Source organism: Scaptodrosophila lebanonensis, unplaced genomic scaffold (genome assembly GCF_003285725.1).
Source record: "Scaptodrosophila lebanonensis strain 11010-0011.00,11010-0021.00 unplaced genomic scaffold, SlebRS2 tig00000053-arrow-pilon, whole genome shotgun sequence".
NCBI lineage: Eukaryota > Metazoa > Arthropoda > Insecta > Diptera > Drosophilidae > Scaptodrosophila > Scaptodrosophila lebanonensis.
In genome coordinates this window covers 12,896,180-12,920,284 of record NW_022060548.1, presented here as the reverse complement: position 1 = coordinate 12,920,284, position 24,105 = coordinate 12,896,180, and the positions used below count along the sequence as shown (strand labels likewise).

Sequence of the window (24,105 nt, the reverse complement as noted above, 5' to 3'; positions counted from 1 at the left end):
CTTATAGTTGGATGAGCTGCGATTGTAATTACATTAATTTTATTTTTAAATTTACACATCTATTTAAATAGGCTATAAAACATTAGCTTATATTATAGTTATCCTGCCTATTCGTCGTCATTTTCGTCCTTCATCATTTGTTCTATTAGGCGTTTGCGTTCCTCTGCCTGCCGAAGCTTACGCATAACCAAATCCTCATAGTCTCGGGTTGATACATTCGTTGTACCGATTGTCGCTTGCTGCTCTTGCTTTGGCGCCGTAACCCATTCGAACTCCAAGGGATTTGTGGGACTGCCATGCTCATAGGCAAGTACCATGTCGCAGGCTTCACGAGTCTTAAGTTCTACCATCGCACGGCCCGGTTTCTTGCCATTTATGACGAGCGCCACTATTTCCCCGTATTTTTTCAGGTACTGCGTTAGTATATCTCGTGTATAGCCGCCATTGCTCTCATCTTTTTTGTCCGCTTTCCATCGGATCTTTATGCGATGTTGGGCAGAGTCGAACGTGGCTGTTTTCGGCTGTCGATCCGCGAAACTGCGTTGCAGCTGCTCACGCATCGTCCTTTGCTCTTCCTCAAGCAGCTTGGAGCCCTCTCGTCGAAGGCGTTCGATTTGGTCCTGTAGCAACTCCTCGTCACTCTTGCGTACTGTACTGTATGGTGTTGAAGCTTGTAACTTGTGCAATGCGGCACGCTCACGCTGTTCCAGCTCATCTTTTAGTTTTTGCCGTTTGCTATCCAATTGTTTGGTGCGCAACTCTGCAGCTTTTTTAGCCTTCACAACCTTGTCGTATGCAGTACGCGCCGTTGCATCGGTGAGAATTTCCAAAGCTTTTGAGAGTTCATGAAATCGTTCGGCCGCCTTCGGATTGTCTGGATTCTTATCTGGATGGCATTCAAGTGCTCGCTTTCGATACGCTTTACGTATTTCCGTTTGCTCGGCTTCTATAGACACACCGAGCAAATCATACAGGTTAATATCGCTGATTTTTTTATTGTCCATGTTGGCTAAATAAAAATAAGCCGGGAACACTTTGTATAGCGTTTCTACTTTGTTTATAACGATGCCATGGCACAGCTGTTATTGGCAAGCGAGTTGGCAGCACTATATCCGAGCAGCCGCAACGTGCTAAGCCCTTTCAGTTCTAATTGTTGTTTAAGCTTAAAGACACAAACAGTATGCACAGAGCGCCATAAAAAATGAGCATCTACCATGACGAAGTCGAAATCGAGGATTTCGAGTATGATGAGGAGGAGGAAATGTATTACTATCCCTGCCCATGCGGCGATCGATTTCAAATATCAAAGGTACATACAAAAAGTATAGTAAAGCTCGCGACGTATACGCAATATTTTTAACCAAGGCTAACAATTTATATAGGAGGAGCTAATGGAGGGTGAGGAGGTGGCCACATGTCCTAGCTGTTCGCTTATAATTAAAGTTATTTATGATCCGGTATGAGTTTCGTAACATGCGGTATTATTTTTATATTACCTATTTATTCATGTGCAGGACATGTTCAAAGCGGAGGAGGATGAGTCAGCGGCGCTAAATGAAAAAATGAGCAATCTTATATTGGAAAAAAACTAAAAACTTGCATGTAGTTTAATTAAATAGGTTTTATTTATATATGTGTATTTTTATATAGGTTTTTTTTCGTTAGAATTAAAATAATATGTTGACTAGTAAACAATGAAATACATATGTATAAATAAACACAAATTTCATTGTTATGATAAAATTGTGTGTCGACTATTTAAACTTAAAGATTCTCATAAGTTTGTGTACATGAAAAATATTGCACTAAGCGCTTTTTGGTCTGTCAATTTTACAAGCAAGCGCATTGTGTTAAATTAGATGTTTAAATAAATTTTAAATAAAAGATAAGGAACTATTGTAAATACATGCTTACATATGTACGCATGTGCAGCGTGGAAATGTGAGTAGTTTCGTAGTAAAAAACATACATACATAATATAACATAGTACATAATACATTTTGGGTATTATTCGCCACATTTTAGCTTATGAATTAATGGGTTGACCTAACGTATAGATAGCATTAAATATTGTTACGATACGAAGAATTATTACTTTTAGAGAGCGTGCTCGTTCAGCAAACTGCAAACTTTGAATTGTTTTTTGGAAAAAATGAAAATTCGAGACATTCAGTTTGCATTACACATTGTGCCCATTGTGCTGCCATGCTTGCGTGTGGATGTGTTTCTTCTTATTGTGGGTAACTACAGTCTGTAGCACTACTACTGTTCCAACCAGGAACCAGTGACAGTATTCGGTGATTTTAACTGCAAATGGAAATTAGTTTAAAACCTTAACTAAATATTATAAGTAATCATCAAACCCACTTTAATATTGAACTGTTTCAAAGTACTCTCCAGTGCCATGGCATTACCCGAGAAATAAGCTGCAATCGCATTGTGCAGTAAAATAAGCTGCTTATGCATCACTTTGATCTGCATGAACAAGCATTGTTAATAATATTATAGCGGTTATTTCCATATATTTACCCGATTCTCGTCAAGAAATTGCATTTTCACGGCAACATCGGCACGCAGCTTTTCATAGAGCTCCTTATGATGCGCATAACTGCGCTGTGCTTCCTCCACTGAGCACACGGTTTGTGTCATTTCGGGTTTGGAGTTCTCTAAATCCATGCGATAAGCATCGAATTCAATTCTTGAAAAGCAAGCAAGTTGTAGACAGTATTAATGTCATTTTATAGAACTTTGTTAACACTCGTCTGAATAAAGAATATTACCTTGCTGTCTCGTATTGTCGTATCGTTAACAAAGTATCATCGATAGTCTTATTGCACAACGTGTTCACAGAAGAAATGAAAAAATTGAGTGCATTTAGGAGCAGTTCACCGTTTTTGGTCAAATTTCGTTGTGTCTCCGAATTGCAGGTGAATTCCTTTTGCAGTTCAGGGTTCTTTTGTGATAAATCGGAAAATGCATCAGCTAAGGCATGTTGCGTGACAACTACGTTCCTAAAGTGTGAGCTGAAGGCTCGAGTCAAGCGCAATATAGACAAATACTTTCGTTGTGTTTCGCGCAATTGTTAACCCATTCGACTCCAAGGGATTGTGGGACTGCCATGCTCATAGCAAGTACAGTCGCAGGCTTCACGAGCTTAAGTTCTTACCATCGCACGGCCCGAGTTTCTGCATTATGGCCGAGCGGCAACTATTTCCCGTATTTTTCAGGTACTGCGTTAGTATATCTCGTGTATAGCCCCGCCTTGCTCTCATCTTTTTTTGTCCGCTTTCCATCGGATCTTTATGCGATGTTGGGCAGAGTCCGAACGACCATGGTCTGTTTCGGCTGTCGATCCGCGAAACTGCGTGCAGCTGCTCACGCATCGTCCTTTGCTCTTCCTCAAGCAGCTTTGGAGCCCTCTCGTCGAAGGCCGTTGCTGATTTGGTCCTGTAGCAACTCCTCGTCACTCTTGCGTACTGTACTGTATGGTGTTGAAGCTTGTAACTTGTGCAATGCGGCACGCTCACGCTGTTCCAGCTCATCTTTTAGTTTTTGCCGTTTGCTATCCAATTGTTTGGTGCGCAACTCTGCAGCTTTTTAGCCTTCACAACCTTGTCGTATGCAGTACGCGCCGTTGCATCGGTGAGAATTTCCAAAGCTTTTGAGAGTTCATGAAATCGTTCGGCCGCCTTCGGATTGTCTGGATTCTTATCTGGATGGCATTCAAGTGCTCGCTTTCGATACGCTTTACGTATTTCCGTTTGCTCGGCTTCTATAGACACACCGAGCAAATCATACAGGTTAATATCGCTGATTTTTTTATTGTCCATGTTGGCTAAATAAAAATAAGCCGGGAACACTTTGTATAGCGTTTCTACTTTGTTTATAACGATGCCATGGCACAGCTGTTATTGGCAAGCGAGTTGGCAGCACTATATCCGAGCAGCCGCAACGTGCTAAGCCCTTTCAGTTCTAATTGTTGTTTAAGCTTAAAGACACAAACAGTATGCACAGAGCGCCATAAAAAATGAGCATCTACCATGACGAAGTCGAAATCGAGGATTTCGAGTATGATGAGGAGGAGGAAATGTATTACTATCCCTGCCCATGCGGCGATCGATTTCAAATATCAAAGGTACATACAAAAGTATAGTAAAGCTCGCGACGTATACGCAATATTTTTAACCAAGGCTAACAATTTATATAGGAGGAGCTAATGGAGGGTGAGGAGGTGGCCACATGTCCTAGCTGTTCGCTTATAATTAAAGTTATTTATGATCCGGTATGAGTTTCGTAACATGCGGTATTATTTTTATATTACCTATTTATTCATGTGCAGGACATGTTCAAAGCGGAGGAGGATGAGTCAGCGGCGCTAAATGAAAAAATGAGCAATCTTATATTGGAAAAAAACTAAAAACTTGCATGTAGTTTAATTAAATAGGTTTTATTTATATATGTGTATTTTTATATAGGTTTTTTTTCGTTAGAATTAAAATAATATGTTGACTAGTAAACAATGAAATACATATGTATAAATAAACACAAATTTCATTGTTATGATAAAATTGTGTGTCGACTATTTAAACTTAAGATTCTCATAAGTTTGTGTACATGAAAAATATTGCACTAAGCGCTTTTTGGTCTGTCAATTTTACAAGCAAGCGCATTGTGTTAAATTAGATGTTTAAATAAATTTTAAATAAAAGATAAGGAACTATTGTAAATACATGCTTACATATGTACGCATGTGCAGCGTGGAAATGTGAGTAGTTTCGTAGTAAAAAACATACATACATAATATAACATAGTACATAATACATTTTGGGTATTATTCGCCACATTTTAGCTTATGAATTAATGGGTTGACCTAACGTATAGATAGCATTAAATATTGTTACGATACGAAGAATTATTACTTTTAGAGAGCGTGCTCGTTCAGCAAACTGCAAACTTTGAATTGTTTTTTGGAAAAAATGAAAATTCGAGACATTCAGTTTGCATTACACATTGTGCCCATTGTGCTGCCATGCTTGCGTGTGGATGTGTTTCTTCTTATTGTGGGTAACTACAGTCTGTAGCACTACTACTGTTCCAACCAGGAACCAGTGACAGTATTCGGTGATTTTAACTGCAAATGGAAATTAGTTTAAAACCTTAACTAAATATTATAAGTAATCATCAAACCCACTTTAATATTGAACTGTTTCAAAGTACTCTCCAGTGCCATGGCATTACCCGAGAAATAAGCTGCAATCGCATTGTGCAGTAAAATAAGCTGCTTATGCATCACTTTGATCTGCATGAACAAGCATTGTTAATAATATTATAGCGGTTATTTCCATATATTTACCCGATTCTCGTCAAGAAATTGCATTTTCACGGCAACATCGGCACGCAGCTTTTCATAGAGCTCCTTATGATGCGCATAACTGCGCTGTGCTTCCTCCACTGAGCACACGGTTTGTGTCATTTCGGGTTTGGAGTTCTCTAAATCCATGCGATAAGCATCGAATTCAATTCTTGAAAAGCAAGCAAGTTGTAGACAGTATTAATGTCATTTTATAGAACTTTGTTAACACTCGTCTGAATAAAGAATATTACCTTGCTGTCTCGTATTGTCGTATCGTTAACAAAGTATCATCGATAGTCTTATTGCACAACGTGTTCACAGAAGAAATGAAAAAATTGAGTGCATTTAGGAGCAGTTCACCGTTTTTGGTCAAATTTCGTTGTGTCTCCGAATTGCAGGTGAATTCCTTTTGCAGTTCAGGGTTCTTTTGTGATAAATCGGAAAATGCATCAGCTAAGGCATGTTGCGTGACAACTACGTTCCTAAAGTGTGAGCTGAAGGCTCGAGTCAAGCGCAATATAGACAAATACTTTCGTTGTGTTTCGCGCAATTGTTCGATTTGTGCCTCCAGCTCCGAGTCGACTGTACGTTGAGATTTTCCCAATTTTTCGAGCATTATCTGACGTGTACATTTATACGTTGATATGCTCCAATTCTTTATGCTATCGATCTTGGAAGCGCTGGTACGTATAAGTCCATCTGTCGATGTGAAAACGCCATTGCTGCTTTGTGGACTTGTCGGCGACATGGGTGTGGTGGGGGCTGTAAAACACTCATTATTAGTATGAATGACCTTTGCGAGCCTGCGTCTGTTCACCTGAATGATTTCTTGAGGGAAAACTGTTGCCAAAGGGTCCAATGCCGCTGGCGACGACGCCAACACTGTTACTGCTGCTGCTCATTGGAATGCCTTCTTGGACGGCGGCACCACAGTCGTTCATTGAAGGTGTATCTTTGAGCATTTCGTGTATGCTACGTTCACGTTCTGCCATAACTGATATTGTTTCTTTATCAACTATCAACGGCTGAAATATTTTAATTGCACTGTAAAAATCGTTGGACGAGGGGTGAGCGATGAGCTGTGCAGCAAATACAGCGCACAAATCGATTTAAAACGCTATGTGTGGAAGTTTCTTCTGCTTTTCATGAATATGAAGTACTAAAGATGTTACACGCAAATGGAGCCGCTGGAATTTGCACAAACCCTCGGATACAGCTAAATTAGCCAGTTTACGTGTTTCTTAGATAGAGCGAAAATAGGGATAAGGAGTGTTGGCTAATTGCGTTTTGTTAGGGATGAGCAATATCGTGATATTTTTGCTTTTATTGTGACTTTAGTTGTAACTTTTCAATTCCAAGGAAAAAGTATCCATTCATTATAATGTTATCACTAATATTGCATTAATCGTCTTAAGTATGTCTAATGGCGGCTTTTAGAAATACTTAAGCAGTCCTAGTTAAATGTAGAAATATCGATACATTTTTAAAAAGCTATGAACAGTATGTTTGATATTATCGTGGTTTTTTATATTATTGAGCCAAATCGGTTATTTGTCATATGAACTTTGTCGTTTACGGAGATAGAAAAAGTATGCATTTACTAAAGTATATAAGCCATGTATATAAATTCCATACACATCACTATTTTATATAAATATGGAATCTATTTTTAAAGAATTTATTTTAAATAACAATGAACCGGAACGGACCAACGATGTGCTAATAAAATTGCAGTTCGTGCCTAGTGTTGAAAAACATAACATTTTAAATTGCAGCTCAGTTTGCCATTCACAGTTAAAGAAGTGCTTCGTTCTCTTAATTTGGGGTTTTTGTTGGCAGGAAAAGTGCTTTAGTTATAAAATTCGGCATATTCGCAATATATTGATTTCACAAATATTTTCTGCAATTGTCTAATTGTCTTATAATGGTCTACGTACAAGTTCTTATGGGCCTTGCTGCAGTCCTGCTAGGTGCTGGCTTAGCTATATATCTAAGCACGCCAAACAGAGCTCCTCCGCATCAGCATCCAAGACGGCGCAGAGATGATGATGACGATGATACTACTCCTTTCGGCAGTAGCGTAAGGGAACTTGGTGTACGAGCACAACGCACTCGTCCAACGTTAGCGACCCTAAAAAACAAATTACGCCTTAGCTGCTGTTATCTTTGTTTTCTTTTTCAGACGTGTCGGTGATACTTGTTGTATATGCTTAAATACGCTCGACGCAACTATGCATGTAATGAATTGCAAGCATGCGCTTCATTTGGACTGTTTTAGTGTGCTGAAGCATGCTCGAAACACCTGCCCCATATGCTTTGCACGAGTGGTACGTCACTCTCAGCCCGGTGACCAGTGCACGATTTGTTTGACTGCGATGTCCAACGACGATATGCAATACATGAATTGTGAACATGCCATACATAAAAAATGCCTGCTTGAGTATAAGGAGAAGATGCAGAGCAACACGTGCCCGCTGTGCCGCGCTAATATCTAATGTAAAATGTGTGATGTTAATGGACTGTTTAGCTGAGGACTCCAAAACTTGTAAGCTGTAGTTTGCCTTATCTGAAAAAATTAGTTGCTACATACATATGTATGTATAGTTTACACATAGATTTTATTAACTCAAAAATAAATTTCTGTCATTTTGTAATAATGCTTAGAGAAATGCTTCAAGTACGGGTGCCACACGCTGTCGCCAATTTTCGCGCCAGCGCAATGATTGGAATTCCTGAAGATTGCGACCAAAGCGCGTGCGCGTCTCGAGAATGCTGGGATTGGTGGGAAAATGCTCGAACCAGATTCTCAATTGCTCCGCTAGTTCGTCGTGATCGTTAAACACGAAACCATTTTCGCCGTGTTTCACCAACTCGTCAAGACTGGACATAATATTGCAAAGACACATTAGTTAATTGTTGACACTTGGCCTTGTCTGACATGCTGTTCACTCACCATTTGAAATTGTAGGCACATACGGGTAAACCGCATCCAAACATATCTACCACCTTCATAGGCAAATCCAAGCCGCTGGTGCTCAGGTGCAGGCACACACCCAAGTCGGCGCTTGCTAAGACACCGGGATAGTCTTCCAGTTCTAGCCAAGGTGTGATGATTGAAACCTTCTTCCACTGTAGTTTCGCTATTTCCGCTTCATAATGCGCCTTTTGCGGGCCCTTGCCCGTAATAATGCACAAGAGAGAAGGGTACACCTGTGGCTGATCTACGGCGACAGCTTCGTAGGATTTGAGGGCACGAAGCAGAATTCCAAAGTCCTCATCGGGCGTCCAACTGGTACTGGAGACAAGAATAGCTTGACGTTGGGGCTTATAAAGTACTGAGCCATTGGCTCGTTTTTGCGTCAGGGCCGTGGACTCCACGACGCCCGACTCCTTGAGGTCCGCATAGCACTCGGGCATGAATTGTGGATAGTCTTTGGAGAGCTTCATGTAAAGGTCGTGCTTTTGTGACAGTTCAATGGGATGAAATTGTGATGGGGCACGATCGTAGAGCACGGTCACCGGACTGTAATAAGAGAAAGAATAAGTAAATAGGAGACATGAACATAAGAGGAAGTCCGATTTACCCAATTTGCCAATTGTGTTCCAAATCTCTCTTCATTGCCTGTGTCACGCAGAAATTGGTGTGGGCCTTGGCTCCAAAATAACGCTCTAAACGCTTAGTCAGGCGACTCAGGCGGTTTTGTTCGCCGCCCGGCATTCCCAGGGCCAACACCGTGTACGTATAATTGTGCCAATCGATGGCCAATTTGGTGCGTGTCACTGCACAATACAAATAACACACGACTAACGTTGGAATCCCAGGCGGATTCTGCACAAGCAGGAAATTGGGGCGTCTGATGGAAATCAAAGCAATCAACAGGCTCAATGTTTGCCAGATAGCTTTAAAAAGCAGTTTCAGCTTGGGCGTTAGATTCGTGACCGGCACGGGAGGCAGTTCGTGTATTTTGCACTTAGGTTGCGCTACTGTCAATGCGTCCAGTGGCCGGCTCTCCAAGTAGCCAATAATATCCACATTGTAGTTGTCTTCGAGCAAGCTCTGGGCATGGTATTGCATACGTGGACTGCGTCCGATATCGCCTAATACAATGACGCAAGCGCTGCGTTTCCGTATCTTTACTTCAACCATCTAGTTGCTGCCACAATGGCACGCATACAAGTTTGTAGTTGTAGCTGCCGCTCAGTTGCAAATGAATAATTTATTCCTCCGTCAGGCGCGAATTCTAATTGAACGGGGTTATTTGTTGTACCGCTTTCACGTTCTTAATAAAAAATATGCGCGCACAATAATTGACTAGATTACAATCAGGCATTCGCTTTTCAGGGCTGTGGCGATAGCAGCTGCTTGGACAGCCGTTTCAATGCTTTACGGCAGCCCTGGTTGTCGTAATGAAATACACAAAATTTTACCAAACGCCAGTGGAATCAAACTGAGGCAGTGCATTTGCTCTCTGTCTCGTGGGATATTTGTGCGTGAGTGGACGTGCAGCTCGCGAACGCGGTGTTCTAACTAGCAGGTTAAGCTGTCTCTCTACTATACATTTGTACGCGGCATATGTGTATGTGTGTGTTTATTTAAGGGCCCTTTTATAAGCCAAATTGTGCGGTAAATATTTGTGAAAAATGCTTAAAATGCAATTAAAAATGTGGCCATATTGTTTGTTGCAGTTTAAGGGTCATTTCACCGGTATGTGTTGAATTAATGATAACATTGTTAAAAATTAACAGCATCCCTTCTTTTGCTTGATTAAATTTTAATTTAGTTTTTGAACTATGTTATTATGATAGTTTTTTTTGTTGTTTTTTTTTTTTTTCAACCGCCTCTTTGCTTGCATGTTTGCCGGTAAAACAAACCAGACAGATAGCGAAAGAGGCAAGTCGGACACGCGCACATACATACATATAGGCATAGACACAAAGCCACCCACATAAAGGAGTTTTTTTTATTTGTGTATTGTATTGTCGCCTCAATATCAACATCGTTATGCTTAAATATTTAGCCTGGTGTGTGTGTTTTTATTAATCAGCGATGTCTTAAGTAGGCGTGTAGTACCGCATGTGGCAGCTACTAGTTTAACCCATTAGCCTGTCTTGTCGTCTGGAACACGTGACAGGTCCATAAGTTGATGCCCCTCTTACTCTTCTGCTGAAAAGGCAAATAGCCAAAAGCCGCCTGCATCGCAAAGAGTCGGATGCCATGACGGACAGCCAGACCAGACTACGTTGTACGACTGTTGTTTTTTTTTTTCTGTCGAGGGTGGTTGTCTTGCAGGCGCTTGCCCGTGGGTGATTGACTTTGGGGGTGATGGTGGTGGTGGCAGAGTCGCCTGTGCGCTCGCGACGCGAAACATTCTGCAGTTTTGTGATGATGCTGCCTTTTCACTACTGTTTGGTACCCTGCATCCGCAGGGTGCAAGAGTATACTACATTATGTTGCTATATGGGCAGATTAAGTATAAATATATATATTTTCGATCCCTTGTTCATAAGTAATGGCTAATAATATATAGAATTTATATTATATATATGCAAATATGTATGTACATACTTGTACATCATTTAGATGTTTTCACATATCTATGCCATTTCAATTATTAAGTTTTAAATATGTTTAAAGTGGTGTTTAAAAAAATGTGGATTTTTGATTAATTTTGAAGATATCCCAAATCAATTCCTTATTTAAAACTTGCACCTTTTGGTTGCAGAATTTTGGTTGATCCCAGAAATGCATGTTGTTTTAGAGTGTATTCCAAAAGTCGGCCAACTTGACTGTTGGATTAAATTAAACAAAAATTTTCCGTGTTTTGTCTCACATTTGGCATAGAAAAGTTGTACGTCTGGTTAGTCTGCGCAGTCTAGACGCCCATTGCACCGTACCTTTAACTGCATGAGTAACTCCAACTGCACACACACACACACACACTACTACACCTACACAGTTGGCATCTGTGTGTATATGTGTTCTGCTTCATTGTCGTCTGGCACATTGCTGACATTTATTCTGGCCTTCTTCTTCACGATGCTGTGAACCGAAAATTTGGCTAAAACGTTAAATGCATGGCTAAACTAATAAATCCTTTAGAATTGCCTGCAAATTTGTTATCGCAAGGGTTACATAATTACTACATTTTCATCGTTTTTTCCAGTGTAAAGACGTTACAACTTAACTGAAGTAATCCGATGTATCCTACAAATACTTAAAGTGTTGGCAAATCATATGGGCATTCCGTATGTCGGAAAGTAATTAAAGTCTAGCGAATGAAGAATTATCTGAAAGATATTGAACACCAATTGTAGGTGAGTAAGAGTAATCCGGAATGGGGGAAGAATTTAACAAGCGCTAGACAGTTGAAAACATACTAATAAATTAAATAAATCATCGCATCCATGTTATTGGGACTATAATTTAGACAAGCTCTGAAAGACAACTGTCTTTATTTATACATAGTTTATCCACCCAATTTATTGTTTCGCCTTTTAACCATTTTCCAAAATTATTCGAATTTAATTCGCTTTTGAAATTTTACAGCAGTTGAGTGCATAAATAGCGATAGACAAAAAGTATTGTTTTTGGCTTAAGCCCCCTCTTTTATGAACTACATCGTAACAATTTTGGAATTCTTATTTAACGAAAATGGGGTCGTACAATACCTAAATTCTACTCCCAATCGCGTGTTATAACTGCAATAATCGGAAACTGGTTTTTGATTTTATGATGTAAGTCTGACATTGCTCCTTCAAAGTAAAAACAATTTTGTATATTAATAAAAGCAAAGCGACAATGCTGAGCATATCTTTCTTGAACTATGAATACAAAACTGCCATGGTTCCTGAATCGGAATCATCAGATCGGTTGTGTTGCTCATCACTAATACATAGCATTACATTATTCCACACAAAATCGATTATCGCTGCCATCTAATTTGTATGCCACAGCTGCGACTCGGAGGTATGTGGAAGCGACGGCTCAAGATGAGCTTCAACATTGCATACATAGCTGGCAGCCTTTGCTGTCGGCATAAGGCGCCAAGTCGGCAAAGGCGAGCATATTAAGCCATCAAAGGCATAATTTGAATAATGTGCAGCAATGTTTGCTGCAATGGGCACGCAAAGCGCAGGTGACAACATCAAGGGTGGTGAGGTGGGCGTCTAGACGGGTAACTAAAGCAATTTGTCGCATTATGTTCAAATTCATTGTACGAGTATGTGTCTTAGGACTACGAGTATGTGCATACTCGTATGTACAAACGCCTGTGTGTGCATTTCACTCAAAGCTGCCAAATATTCGTATCCTAAACAAACTTCCGCTTCATCGTGCACGATGCAAGCTGAACGAATTTCAAAAGACCAAAATAAATATACATGAGTGTAATTAAAACACTTTATTTGAGCCGATATTCAATGTGCGTGTGTTTGTGTTTGTGTGTGCATGTGGAGCGTCTTAAAGACCAAAGCAAGTGCATTTCTATTTTCGTCATATACATGTGTATATGTCGCCGTTCTGCCCTCCTCTTGTTTAACTTTGTGACTCAGGCAGCAGACCCGAAATACTTTCGTTTGACATTTTTCAAACAATAAGCAAACAAAAGGAAACATACAAGTATAGGAGTGCTTGTGCATATGTATGTATGTGTGCCATACATTTACAATAAACACTTCAAATAGTTCTAAGTTCTATATGTACTTTATGGCCAGAGTTCAAGTGCGTTTAAATTTGGCAACGGAAGTATTCGTCTTCACTGTCGAAGGTTTCCTCTTCCCTTCCGTCGCATTATTGGCCCGGTCGTTTTTTGTAGGTTCGTGCCAGCACTTTATCTTTGGTGTTCGATACTTAACGATAATGAGTTTTGTTCTCCCATGCAAATGATAAGCACGTGACAGTATTTGGACGCGCTGTTGGCTAGACTTAGCAATGTGGCTCCAGGAGGAGTGCCCTTGGGTCTGGAAGACACTTGACTATAAGCAGCTTTGTATGTTGGTATTTAATGGTAATGGGGGTGGTGTTTCATTGTTATTTGCAACAAATTTTTAAAATCTTAGTGCACCATTTTACGCTATAAAAATGTGGAACTATTTAAGTGTGATTCATAAGATTCATAAAACACATTTTGTTTTATATAATAGTGGAATTTCGATCTTGTTTCGATTATTACAATTAAAATGCTTAATGTTTAAAATTGTGACGAGTGCCCACTTCTAGCTGCAGCTAACATTGGGTAATACTTCCTAAAAATAAATATTCCTAGAAATTTTAAACTATAATTGTGAAACATAAAGGCATAAAGCAAAATTGATAATGGCCGTCTTCGGTCCATAACAAGTCACGATTAGCATTTTAAGAGATTTGGGTGAACACATTCATGTTTGCTTAAAAACTGCATTCTTCCTTGCCACAGAGTACACTTTATTTTACAAAAATAGTTTTCCATTAGCGACCGTAGCAGTTACCAAATGAAATTCACAAGCCTGCCTTGTAGTTTCACGAGCTGAGAATTATTTCAGGAAAAGCCTGCAGGCATAGATTTGTTTGCATCGCATGCCAAGAGCCCAAACAAACAGCAATTCAATCGCTATAATTAGTTGCGAATTCGTTCTGCTGGCCGGGCGACCCTCCGGCATTTATGCCTGACAGTTGCCGTCTTCACTCAGCTGTTGTATCTGCCAGATACTGACTGATTTGGTGCACTTCATTTAAGTGAAAGAGCTTATAGTGGTGATGGTAATGGCTGGCGGTCCGTGCAATTAGCAGTAAATTAAAAAGGCGAAAAGTTTGGGCGTGGTTGAAGTAAAGAGGTATGCGATTCGAAATAGAAACAGCAACAAGGAAAAAAACCGACACTCGGCGAAATAGGAAGGAACTACTTAGGAATTGTGTAGACATTTCAGTTACTTTTACAGTTTATAGTAGAATATATACATATCTTTTTTATTTGTTCTATTCTGTATATTTAGATTAAAAAGATTGAGATTGGAGATAGATCGTACTCTCAAATTGCTTTCAATTCAAGTATTTATATTATTTTCATTAAATATACATTGTATAGATTGCGTACATATTTTTGCATTTGTAGAATGTTAATAAGTAAATGAATATTGGAGTTTTCACCTAAAGCAATATGAATATGCACTTTGCGAAGTTAAAAATTGGATGGAATTCTAAAGCTGAACCATTTAAGTAACGACTTTTATTCGCCAAGTGTTGGATAAAGTAAAAGGAACGCATGAAAAAGCCAACTTCCATGGTGTCTCTCCTCTCTGTCTGCCTCTCTTTGCGTTCCCATTGCCGCCGGGCGTTGACGTTGTTATGCCCGGCACGTGAACGTGGATGCGGACGCGGACATGGACACGAACACGAACTACCAGATGCCAAGTGCAGTGACAACTACAACGGGACTTTCCCTACTTTTCGACAAAGGACTAAAGGTGGGAGCGTAGCAAAGTGTTATTAAGTTGAGTTGTTGTTGCCTCTGTTGTTGCTGCTATTGCTTTGGGCAATATTTTGCACCTCACGTTTATTGTGACATTATGTTTTAAATAATAGACAGAAACAACAGCAACAACGAGGCCAGAATATGTATACTTGGAGAGCAAAAATACAGCAAACACTTTTAGAACAACAAACACAAAAAGGCAAAGTTGTGACAAAGTGTGGGAGGGCAAAGGCAGAATGTGGGTTGGGATAGTGTTAGCATTTATGGTTGTTGTTGTTTTTTGTCTTTCTCGTTTTTTATTTTTGTGATTTTGGCATCCTTTACATTATGTTTTGATTAAAAACTGAGCCGGAGCACCAAAAGCAAACAACAAAGAGAGCAAACAAACGAACCGCAAAGTTGTTGGATTTTCTCTGTTTAGCTTTCCCTGCAGTGGGCAAAGGGAAAAGGGCGTAAAAAAATCATGAAAATCTGTTGAATTTGTGAAAAATGTGGACGAGCTGCAAAAAATTAAATATTCCCATTAATGTAGGCTGTATTTAAATTAGCTGAAAATATTAAGAAGTAAGTCCCTAAAAAAAGAATTATTGTACATATCTGACGATGTCTTATCGATCTGTGATTGTATTTCAAAAAATGATGATAAATAGATTGACCATTGTGCTGAGATTTATGAAATTTAATCATTTTGATAAAATGTAATTATTTTGACTTATATCGTCATCATTTTGACTTATATCGTCATCAAATCTCTGCTCGATTCAATTAAAATTATGACTCTTCAACAACAAGAGTCAACTTTTGATGTGTAGTAATATAATAAAGTCTGTTAGTTATGCGAAGGCATGCAGTTCAACACGAATAGTTGAAAAAAAGGAGTTTTCTGCAGTTGATGGGTCCTGTCATAGCTGGCTGCTGGCAGTCTGCAGCAAAGCCCCAGAATGAGTCATTTTGTGAGAGCAACTGAGTGGAGGGAGATAATGGGGGTTTCCACATATCCTGCTCTTTTCGGGTGGGTTGTGGTGGGTGGCGCCTGTCACTGTTCGCAAATTATGTTGGCGGCGTGCCAAATTGTTGGGTGTGAAAAAAAGAGAGCTGGCTGAGTGCTTTTGTCTGGCAATTAAGCAATTTATAAGTACTTCGATGTCTGCTCGTAGCTATCGTTATTTTGTTGTTACTCTCTCTCTCTCTCTCGCTCTTCCTTATATTCTTGTTTTCACAAATCAACTTTTGTAAATTGTGCAAATGAATGGCAAATATTTTTCATTAAATGGGGAAGCTGTCAATGCTCCCTAGGGCAGATGTTTAAAGTACATTCTTGCCACAGCTACTATGCCTTTGTTTTTACGTTTGTTGTTTTTTCTTTCGTTCTTGTTGTTTCGGAACTGCCATTATTTTTGTTGTTATTGTTTACGCGCCCCATTTGAGGCTTTTGTGTTATGCCACCTTGTCGTCGACAGCGGCTTGTAATCAAATAAATGACTGCGCCCAGGTGTGTGTTTTTGCCGTCGTGCCTTTATGTGAAGTCCCCTCCCTCTTTACCTCTCTCCTACATGAACACGAACACCCACATACGCATCCTTCGTCAAAGGGAGTGTGTATGTATGTTTGCCTGCCGGCGGCGCCTGCAACATTGTCAGTTGTTTCTTCATTTGCTGTCGCTGCTCCATTATTGGCTTTTGGTTTCAAACTGACAATAACAGCGGCTGCTGTTAGGGTTGCCAACACTTGGCAAAAATCCAATAAACGTTTGATATGAGTTCCAATCAGGTCCTACAATTTGTTTTATAATATAAAGGAATATATTATTTTTGTAAAAGAAAACAGAATAAATGTAATTTTAAACTCATAAACAGAAATAAAAATCTTAAGTAGTTTAGGTCCGAACTCCTAATCTGTAAGCAGCAAAGATTTCGTTGGGTAACCCCAAATATTTTGGATTACATAAAATAATATTCAAATTCAAATGAATATGATTTTTCTTAAGTTCCACCCAATTGGCCAGCCTTAGCGGTAAGAACTAGGAAGCCGAAATTTGAACGCAAGTAGAACGCATTTAGAAAATTAGAACTCCAACTTTATTAATTTAACAAACGTATACTTTAAATATTATGTTCTAAATAAAAATAGGTTTCAATAAAAAATTGTTTAGATGACAACACTAAAGAGCAGTTAAATAATATTGTGCTTAGGCCGCATTTGTGTGCCTTTTCTTTTCTGATTTTGTTCTCTTATTCGTCAATGTTGTTGTTGCTTTTAACGATGCGCAATTTGTCGTTAATTTTCGGCATTTTACTTTATATTTTATTTATTCAATTCCCTGTGATGCGTTGTCCCGCCTTCCAACACACAGTACTTTGATTGACTTTGCTTTGTTTTGTCATTTGCTTGCCATTACTTGGGACTTTGTTTTATGTCCTTGCTGCGAAAAGTTATTGTCAAAGTTTCGGCCATTAATAGACTTTCGTTAATATGCATTGTTGTTGGCCTTTGATCTAGAGATATTGGTGACCTTTAGCTATTTTAAAGCGATTATATGCTTGGCTGGCTTTTAAAATATATCTTAAAGTTGCCGACACATTACTAAAATAACGAAATATATTTGTTAAGCTTTGCGCAATTACAGAAAAATAATGCCTAAACCTTTCTAAGATATTGATTTTGCCATCGTTTAATAGAAGTTTAAATAAATAAAGCTTATGTGCAAGTTTAGTTAGGTTTGTTACTGGCTTGTGTCGAGCAGAGCTTCATGTAAGAGACCCACTTTATGGGCTGTTATATATGCATTTCCTCCTTTTCCTTAATTGTAAGCTGCTTTTATCTCCAGCGTGCAGCTGATATGCAATGGGCTAAACGTTTATGCTCTGCTAGCCGAATCTATGACACCAGATAGCGAGGTCATGCTCGAAACAAAACGAAGCCAAATGACTTCATTTTCATTAAGTCGCCGCGCACATGGGACCGCACAGGCAAACAAATTGCAGGGAGCGAAGCGCCAAGCGCCAAAAAAGTCATGCGGTTGGGCAGCCAAGTGTGGCGGCCGCTAAACAGGCAGCAATGCAGCGACTGTAGGGGAATGTGGTGGTTGCGGGAAGGGTGTAGGCAACAACTGCAGCAAACCGCAAAGTAACTGAAACGGCGCCACAGATGAGGAGACAGTCGGTCGGACATACGAGGAGAAGGCAGCTCAGCCATAACAAAACCGGCAACAAAATGGCATTGCTGTTGTTGTATCAGTGATGATTCTTCTTGCTCCTCTTCCTCAGTTGTTGCTTCCTTTACGTATTATCGCGGTTGTTGGTGTTGTGACCAACATTTGCCTTATTTTTGCTTCTTCGTCATTTTTCCTTTGACGCTCCCCCCAAAGCTCCTGAAATGCAACAAACTTGGCGGGGCGTGTCGTTGATGCGTGCTGTAATTGTTGCTTTCAAGCAGCTGCAAATGTTGCTGTTACATTTGCTGTCGTTGTGGCTTTTGCTTGCAACCATTATTGTTATTATTACTTAGCGCAAAGTGTTTAGTAAAGTGGCGCGTTTTCCTGAAGCAGACGCTGACTTAGACAGCTAAAGACATGTACATGAGAGCATAAATAATAGAAATACAAATAGCAACTGAAGTAACATGGCATGACATGGTTATAGAGCCTGTCATTTAATATTTCAATTGGGCTGAAGTGGAAAATATGAGATACATGCTGTATAGCTTGTAACATACTTAAAAGTTACCTTTTTTTCGTTTACATGTAGAGTCCACTAATAATTGAAATAAAAATAAAAACATAAAATACACTTGTACATTTGAAATGAGAAACGAAACAATTATTAAATCAGCTATATATTTGTGTAAACAAATGAAGAATTTATAATATTACCAACAATTCGAAATTAAAGTATATTAAACGGATCCAAGCTTGCCAAGAGATAAGAACATTTAATCAATGGAGTTGCTAAAAGAGTTTCATGAACACATTCCGTTTCACCATACTATTGATGTTTGCATAGCGATCTAAGGAGGGGCATTGGTGGAATCAGCCAACGCCTAACGAGAATCAAAATGTGCAACAATTGACAACGGGAACTCTGTCTGGCGCAGACATAGCCATAGACACACATACGCGGACAGTTAAATACGCACACATAGACAGACAATTAAGTGTCAAGTTTTTCACTAACATTGGCAAGCAAAATGAGACGCGTAACAGTCAACATCTAACATCCAACACCCAACGCCCAACGAGTGTTTTATGCTGTTTTACATTTGTTGGCTCCCGTTTTGTAGTGCCAGGAGTCGGGGGGTTGGATCTATAGGCCGCCATGTTGAACATGCAAAGGCATGCGGCGCTGGGAACAACATTTGTCAGCCAAATCGCGCACAGAGGCAACAAGGAAGAACAACAGCAAAAGCAACAGCGATGGGGACAAAAAACCAAAAGAGCAGACAACGGGGCGTATGTGTAACTTCCGGTTTGATGCTGCATGCTAGTTCACTATGCCTACAACCCAAACAACAACACCAACACCAACAGGAGCAGCAACAGCAACAGAAACAACAACTAGAATGTTAGCAATGGTTTTTGGTATTTGTGTGTATGTGTGTGTCGTTGTGTGAATGCTTCGGCAAGTGGATTATGTGCATGAATATTTCTGTTGTTGTTGTTGCTGTTGTTGTTGAGGCATTGATGTCGTTGTGTGTGTCTATGTATCACATGTGTGCACTTTATTTGCCAGAGTGCTAGTCATCCAGGCAACCAGCCAGCCCAACGAACCAAACCCAGCTCGGCAATTGTCAACAAAAGCCGCTTACAACACTTGAGGCGCGCACATTGTGGCCATTGTTGTTGTTGTTGTTGCTGCTGCTGCCACTTTTTGTTGCAACTAGACTCTCACTGCACTTAAATTACAATTGTTCGCTTTGTTGAACATTTGTTTTTCAAAGATTTTTCCGTTTTTTTATGCCTATTAATTGTGTTGGTTTTTACCCAGGAGGGAAAACTGTTGTACCTTTTGTTGTTTTTGTTGTTGCTGCTACTGTTGTCGGAGTCTGCCAGTTTAAATGGTATAAAATGCTAATCGCATTTAGTTATATGTATATAGCGTTGATTTATATACGGCTTTATGTATGCTTCGGTACATGTGCGTGTGTTGAGGCTTAACAGCTTTACAGCTTAAAGTTTTAAAGTTGACGAGGCGCCGAAAATTGCATGTTAATTTGAGCGAAATTAAAAATTAATGTTTTATGCATAAATGAAAGAGGCGAATGATGCCAGCAGTTACCTGAATTTCGCATTTACATTAATTTACGTATGTACATATGTAGTCGTATATATTTTTGTACAAGCAGAGCAACAAGCATACGAATATGTATGGCATAAATATGCAGTCAGGCTGGACAAGTTATTCTTAATTAGCATTTAACGCAACGCCTCAAACTATACAAGTAATTCAACTGTACTTATAGGGGCGCAGGATTACAGGACAGGTTTACGAATGCAAACATACCAAAGCTGCGGTCAGACAGCCAAGTGAGTTACAACAAAACTTCTTCAATTTTAGGCGTACATTAATATATAGTATGTCATGGATGTAATGGTATTTTAATCAATCATTGTATCTTACAACTAGTGCTGAAAAAACGTCGATGTTTACCTTCACTGATGTGTCGATGTTTTCTGGAGAAGAACATCGATGTATCAATGTATTGAACTTCTAATGGTGAATTTACAAATATTTTATAGTAACGCTTATATATAGAGTATTTCAATAACATGATGAGAATACACACACACACAAATAATACTGAACCTGCAAGATAATATTTACATTTGCTATTAGAATTTAATTGACCTAAATTTTTCAGTGAAATTTGTTAAGTGAAAAGGTAGTAAATATCATCGAACATAAAAACTGGTTCCCTTTGTCGTAAACTGTTAACTGGTAACAGTATCACTTTTTTACTCTGTGTCATAATAGTTTGTAACATAGAATGTATGTACCTCACAAAAGGAGGTGTATCAGATCCCCTTAAGTATATATATTGTTGATCAGGATGATAAAACGAGTCGATAAAGACGTGTTTGTCTGGTCGCTCGTCTGTATGAACGCAAGGTTCTCGGAAAGTATAAGGGCTAGAATTACAAAACTTGGCATCCAAGTTCCCTAAGCCCTAGTCAGATAAAGTTTATTAATTTTTAGTGATTTTCCATAATTCTTGAAATATTTTACTCAAACTCGACAATTACATCCAGTTAGTGCCTTTCTGATTGTTTAAAAGAGATTTTCATCAAAGAGAAACATTAGAGAAAAGAGAAAAACGATGGAAGATAGCATATATAGATACTACATCAGTTTTGAAGTAGAGGATTGCAATTGAATATTGACTTCTTTAAAAACTCAATTGGTTAAGGAGAATTAAACTGATATAATTCTCTTCAATTCTTTTTCCTTTTTATTTTTGAAATAATTTGAAAAGCATGTACATTTTTATGTGGGCCAATAATGACGACGACCGCCAACATTCGGGCAACTTAAGCATCTATCGCATATTGGGCAAAAGCGTCTACGTCTATTTCTCCTGCACATCATGCATTGACCTCTTTCCATGGCTTCTCTATTCCTAAATTCGCTCTTTTCTTTCAAATCGTTCACAAATCTCTGCTGTCTTTCACGACTCCAATTGATTACGCGTTCCATTTCAAATTTAAAATCCTGCTTCTGTATTCTTTTCAACTCTTTGACTTCCTTTTTTATTTGTTTCTCCAACTTCTTCAACTTTTTAGCTTCTTCTGAACAACATGAAGTGGTTGGGGGGGCTCTCGTTGGAGCTGCTGTCGTTGGAGCTGCTGTCGTTGGAGCTGCTGTCGTCGGAGCAGGTGGTGGATATCCAGGTGGTGGAAAGCCAGGTGGTGGATAGCCAGGTGGTGGATTGGTGGGTGGTGGATTGGTGGGTGTTGGAATGGTGGGTGGAGGAATGTTGGGTGGAGGAATGTTGGGTGGAGGAAAGTTGGGTGGAGGAAAGTTGGGTGGAGGAAAGTTGGGTGGAGGAATGGTGGCTGGTGGAAAGATGGGTGGTGGAAAGATGGGTGGTGGAAAGGACGGAGGTGGGTTTTGACATGGTGGTGTTATACAACATGGCGGCCGGCGACATTGTATATGTGGAGCCCCAGATGTGGAATTGATCATCTGAAGAACCTGGTTGAACGCAAGTTGCAGAACATCTTGCTTCACCTTTTTTGAATTTGAACACAAAGCACGAATGGCTTGAAGATCTGACTCCTTTGGAATATTGATGCTACCACCACCAGCCTTTTTTGCTTCACTACATATAAGTGCGATTGCATTTGACGCCTGTGCAGGAGCATTTAAAAACTGCAAGCATATCATAACTTTTTTCGTTTTGGAATAAATATTATATTCAGTGGGGTCTTATTACCAAGCTCACCTATCCAAATAGATTTGTCCATTGTCGCCCATGTATTTGGCCTTAATGAAGTTAAATTATGGACACGCAATGGGCTAATATATTTGGATTTGCTATAGTTATGGCAAATACCGCATGTTAGCCAATGATTTGTTTTGGGTTGTGCAATTTTTATATGGTTTTAAAATTTTGTATTTTTGTGTTCTGCTCCTGAAAGGTATAAGAATAAATACGGTTTGTGCAAAATGAAAAATTTAACAGGCAAAATGAGTGGCAAACCATAAAAAGCATATATATCAAGTATTTTCTTGATCAGCATGAAGAGACGAGTCCATTTAGCTCTTTCGGTCTGTCTGACCGTCTACAAGTATACTGTATAAATAGCTAGATCTCAGAGACCATAGGATCTAGAGACTCCAAAGAGAGACTAGAGACTCAGAGACTAAAGAGAAGTACGCAGTACAAGTATAATTCACCGGGCATCCGACTTAAGCTTTTGTAAGCTTGTTTAATTCTGGCAATTCGTCCATAGCACCTACATTATCGTATCGAATCCCTTTTGATAACCTTGTTTTACTCGTATATATTTCTGTTTATAATACAATTGCATTATTTTTTTCACATTGGAGGAAAGAATGGTGGTGGATTGCTAGGTGGTTAACATGGTGGCGATATACAAGATGACTGCCGGCGACATCGTATTTTTGAAGCCCCAGGCGGTTGATAGTTGGGAGGTGGATAGTTAGGTGTTGGACAGTTGGGAGGTGGATAGTTAGGAGGTGGATAGTTGGGAGGCGGATAGTTGGGAGGCGGATAGTTGGGAGGCGGATAGTTGGGAGGTGGATAGCTGGGCGGTGGATAGTTGGGAGGTGGATAGTTGGGAGGTGGATAGTTGGGAGGCGGATAGTTGGGAGGTGGATAGTTGGGAGGTGGATAGTTGGGAGGTGGATAGTTGGGAGGTGGATAGTTGGGAGGTGGATAGCTGGGAGGTGGATAGTTGGGCGGTGGATAGTTGGGTGGAGGAAAATTGGGTGGTGGATAGTTAGGTGGAGGAATGGTGGGTGGAGGAATGGTGGGTGGAGGAATGGTGGGTGGAGGAATGTTGGGTGGTGGAAAGGATGGCGGTGGGCTTTGACACGGTGGCGTTATACAACACGGCGGCCGGCGACATTGTATTTTTGGAGCCCCAGATATGGAATTGATCGTCTGAATGAACTGTTTTGTTAGGTTAACCTTATTTGAATTTAAGCCCAAAAGACGATCACTTGAAAGAATTTTGATACTACTGGCATCATTTCCATTTAACGGCTGTGCAGGAACATTTAAAAACTGAAAGTATATCAAGACTTTTTTATTTTTACAATAAATATTATCGGTAGCTGTGTCTTTTTAACAAGCTTACCTATCCAGACAGATTCTTCCATTCTCATCCATGTCTTCCGCCTTAATGGGGTTAAAATATGGACACCCATAGCTCTAACTTATTTGAAGTTGCTATTAGTATGGCGCACATCGCAAGTTAGCCAATAATTTGTTGTGAAATTAATAATTTCACAATTTTTAACTTGTTTGTTCTGGTAGTTCGTTTCGAAAAAGTAATGAAGAGGATGGGAGTCGATTACATGAATACAAGTTTGTAGTAATTGTTATCCAGAAGTAAACGTTTTTTATTTGATAGAATTTGTTACTTTAAAATTTAATATACATTATGAATTGCTTAAATAGGTGAATAGTGTGGGCGATAACGCCTGCAGCACCTACATCGTCTACATCGAATCGATTCCATTTGTTTTATATTTCTCTGTTCTTCAAGCATTATTCTTCTTTTTTCCCTTCTTTGCTCCTCTTCTCTGCGTCTTTTACTACTTTCTTGAATTTGGTGCCAGC

The 24,105-nt window shown here is 39.5% G+C and overlaps 9 protein-coding genes and 1 pseudogene across 10 annotated transcripts in view; 4 read left to right on the top strand and 6 right to left on the bottom strand.

Moving 5' to 3' along the window:
• Positions 1–11: 11 nt before the first annotated feature.
• Positions 12–1,034, bottom strand: LOC115624109 (dnaJ homolog subfamily C member 17-like). The gene has a single exon (XM_030518702.1). The coding sequence runs from the start codon at positions 1,002–1,004 to the stop codon at positions 108–110; it is 897 nt and encodes a 298-aa protein (XP_030374562.1). The 5' UTR covers positions 1,005–1,034; the 3' UTR covers positions 12–107.
• Positions 1,035–1,114: 80 nt separating this feature from the next.
• LOC115623437 (DPH3 homolog) lies at positions 1,115–1,637 on the top strand. Its single transcript, XM_030517783.1, has 3 exons — positions 1,115–1,309; positions 1,383–1,457; positions 1,515–1,637. The coding sequence occupies exons 1-3, from the start codon at positions 1,202–1,204 to the stop codon at positions 1,590–1,592; spliced, it is 261 nt and encodes an 86-aa protein (XP_030373643.1). The 5' UTR covers positions 1,115–1,201; the 3' UTR covers positions 1,593–1,637.
• Positions 1,638–1,666: 29 nt separating this feature from the next.
• On the bottom strand, positions 1,667–3,272 carry LOC115623981 (arfaptin-2-like). Its single transcript, XM_030518551.1, has 5 exons — positions 3,167–3,272; positions 2,781–3,081; positions 2,530–2,698; positions 2,368–2,475; positions 1,667–2,307 (listed from the first exon to the last, which is right to left on the bottom strand). The coding sequence occupies exons 1-5, from the start codon at positions 3,270–3,272 to the stop codon at positions 2,263–2,265; spliced, it is 729 nt and encodes a 242-aa protein (XP_030374411.1). The 3' UTR covers positions 1,667–2,262.
• LOC115623980 lies at positions 3,269–3,860 on the bottom strand (annotated as a pseudogene).
• An 80-nt stretch (positions 3,861–3,940) lies between these two features.
• On the top strand, positions 3,941–4,502 carry LOC115623438 (DPH3 homolog). The gene is made up of 3 exons (XM_030517784.1): positions 3,941–4,135; positions 4,208–4,282; positions 4,340–4,502. The coding sequence occupies exons 1-3, from the start codon at positions 4,028–4,030 to the stop codon at positions 4,415–4,417; spliced, it is 261 nt and encodes an 86-aa protein (XP_030373644.1). The 5' UTR covers positions 3,941–4,027; the 3' UTR covers positions 4,418–4,502.
• A 120-nt stretch (positions 4,503–4,622) lies between these two features.
• On the bottom strand, positions 4,623–6,567 carry LOC115623436 (arfaptin-2-like). The gene is made up of 5 exons (XM_030517782.1): positions 6,171–6,567; positions 5,605–6,115; positions 5,354–5,522; positions 5,192–5,299; positions 4,623–5,131 (listed from the first exon to the last, which is right to left on the bottom strand). The coding sequence occupies exons 1-5, from the start codon at positions 6,343–6,345 to the stop codon at positions 5,087–5,089; spliced, it is 1,008 nt and encodes a 335-aa protein (XP_030373642.1). The 5' UTR covers positions 6,346–6,567; the 3' UTR covers positions 4,623–5,086.
• A 617-nt stretch (positions 6,568–7,184) lies between these two features.
• LOC115623589 (RING-H2 finger protein ATL32) lies at positions 7,185–8,010 on the top strand. Its single transcript, XM_030517989.1, has 2 exons — positions 7,185–7,474; positions 7,536–8,010. Exons 1-2 carry the CDS (start codon positions 7,278–7,280, stop codon positions 7,846–7,848), a joined length of 510 nt encoding a protein of 169 aa, XP_030373849.1. The 5' UTR covers positions 7,185–7,277; the 3' UTR covers positions 7,849–8,010.
• LOC115623588 (chitobiosyldiphosphodolichol beta-mannosyltransferase) lies at positions 7,953–9,665 on the bottom strand. The gene is made up of 3 exons (XM_030517988.1): positions 8,938–9,665; positions 8,307–8,876; positions 7,953–8,233 (listed from the first exon to the last, which is right to left on the bottom strand). Exons 1-3 carry the CDS (start codon positions 9,498–9,500, stop codon positions 8,014–8,016), a joined length of 1,353 nt encoding a protein of 450 aa, XP_030373848.1. The 5' UTR covers positions 9,501–9,665; the 3' UTR covers positions 7,953–8,013.
• Positions 9,666–9,877: 212 nt separating this feature from the next.
• The window catches only part of LOC115623517 (protein tincar), a 78,437-nt gene continuing 64,209 nt past the window's right edge, over positions 9,878–24,105 (top strand). Inside the window, exons 1-3 of one of the 2 annotated variants that reach the window (XM_030517897.1) lie at positions 9,878–10,058; positions 11,518–11,668; positions 20,260–20,323. The gene's annotated coding sequence lies outside the window, so the exon portion shown is untranslated. The remainder of the gene's footprint in view (positions 10,059–11,517; positions 11,669–20,259; positions 20,324–24,105) is intronic. The other variant, XM_030517898.1, reaches the window with a different exon arrangement.
• Positions 22,772–23,642, bottom strand: LOC115623979 (repetitive proline-rich cell wall protein 1-like). Its single transcript, XM_030518550.1, has 2 exons — positions 23,621–23,642; positions 22,772–23,564 (listed from the first exon to the last, which is right to left on the bottom strand). Exons 1-2 carry the CDS (start codon positions 23,640–23,642, stop codon positions 22,876–22,878), a joined length of 711 nt encoding a protein of 236 aa, XP_030374410.1. The 3' UTR covers positions 22,772–22,875.

What these genes read in the sequence shown, in the direction of transcription:
- LOC115624109 (XM_030518702.1), bottom strand. Translation starts at nt 1,004, where the DNA reads ATGGACAATAAAAAAATCAGCGATATTAACCTGTATGATTTGCTCGGT.
- LOC115623437 (XM_030517783.1), top strand. Translation starts at nt 1,202, where the DNA reads ATGAGCATCTACCATGACGAAGTCGAAATCGAGGATTTCGAGTATGAT. An exon ending in ATCGATTTCAAATATCAAAG is followed by an intron (nt 1,310 to 1,382) that starts GTACATACAAAA and finishes CAATTTATATAG; the next exon opens with GAGGAGCTAATGGAGGGTGA. An exon ending in TTAAAGTTATTTATGATCCG is followed by an intron (nt 1,458 to 1,514) that starts GTATGAGTTTCG and finishes ATTCATGTGCAG; the next exon opens with GACATGTTCAAAGCGGAGGA.
- LOC115623981 (XM_030518551.1), bottom strand. Translation starts at nt 3,272, where the DNA reads ATGAGAGCAAGGCGGGGCTATACACGAGATATACTAACGCAGTACCTG. An exon ending in AATTTCTTGACGAGAATCGG is followed by an intron (nt 2,476 to 2,529) that starts GTAAATATATGG and finishes TTGTTCATGCAG; the next exon opens with ATCAAAGTGATGCATAAGCA. An exon ending in TGAAACAGTTCAATATTAAA is followed by an intron (nt 2,308 to 2,367) that starts GTGGGTTTGATG and finishes TTCCATTTGCAG; the next exon opens with TTAAAATCACCGAATACTGT.
- LOC115623438 (XM_030517784.1), top strand. Translation starts at nt 4,028, where the DNA reads ATGAGCATCTACCATGACGAAGTCGAAATCGAGGATTTCGAGTATGAT. An exon ending in ATCGATTTCAAATATCAAAG is followed by an intron (nt 4,136 to 4,207) that starts GTACATACAAAA and finishes CAATTTATATAG; the next exon opens with GAGGAGCTAATGGAGGGTGA. An exon ending in TTAAAGTTATTTATGATCCG is followed by an intron (nt 4,283 to 4,339) that starts GTATGAGTTTCG and finishes ATTCATGTGCAG; the next exon opens with GACATGTTCAAAGCGGAGGA.
- LOC115623436 (XM_030517782.1), bottom strand. Translation starts at nt 6,345, where the DNA reads ATGGCAGAACGTGAACGTAGCATACACGAAATGCTCAAAGATACACCT. An exon ending in AATTTCTTGACGAGAATCGG is followed by an intron (nt 5,300 to 5,353) that starts GTAAATATATGG and finishes TTGTTCATGCAG; the next exon opens with ATCAAAGTGATGCATAAGCA. An exon ending in TGAAACAGTTCAATATTAAA is followed by an intron (nt 5,132 to 5,191) that starts GTGGGTTTGATG and finishes TTCCATTTGCAG; the next exon opens with TTAAAATCACCGAATACTGT.
- LOC115623589 (XM_030517989.1), top strand. Translation starts at nt 7,278, where the DNA reads ATGGTCTACGTACAAGTTCTTATGGGCCTTGCTGCAGTCCTGCTAGGT. An exon ending in GCACAACGCACTCGTCCAAC is followed by an intron (nt 7,475 to 7,535) that starts GTTAGCGACCCT and finishes TTTCTTTTTCAG; the next exon opens with ACGTGTCGGTGATACTTGTT.
- LOC115623588 (XM_030517988.1), bottom strand. Translation starts at nt 9,500, where the DNA reads ATGGTTGAAGTAAAGATACGGAAACGCAGCGCTTGCGTCATTGTATTA. An exon ending in GAACACAATTGGCAAATTGG is followed by an intron (nt 8,877 to 8,937) that starts GTAAATCGGACT and finishes CTCTTATTACAG; the next exon opens with TCCGGTGACCGTGCTCTACG. An exon ending in TGTGCCTACAATTTCAAATG is followed by an intron (nt 8,234 to 8,306) that starts GTGAGTGAACAG and finishes TATTATGTCCAG; the next exon opens with TCTTGACGAGTTGGTGAAAC.
- LOC115623979 (XM_030518550.1), bottom strand. Translation starts at nt 23,642, where the DNA reads ATGGAAGAATCTGTCTGGATAG. An exon ending in GGAAGAATCTGTCTGGATAG is followed by an intron (nt 23,565 to 23,620) that starts GTAAGCTTGTTA and finishes AAAATAAAAAAG; the next exon opens with TCTTGATATACTTTCAGTTT.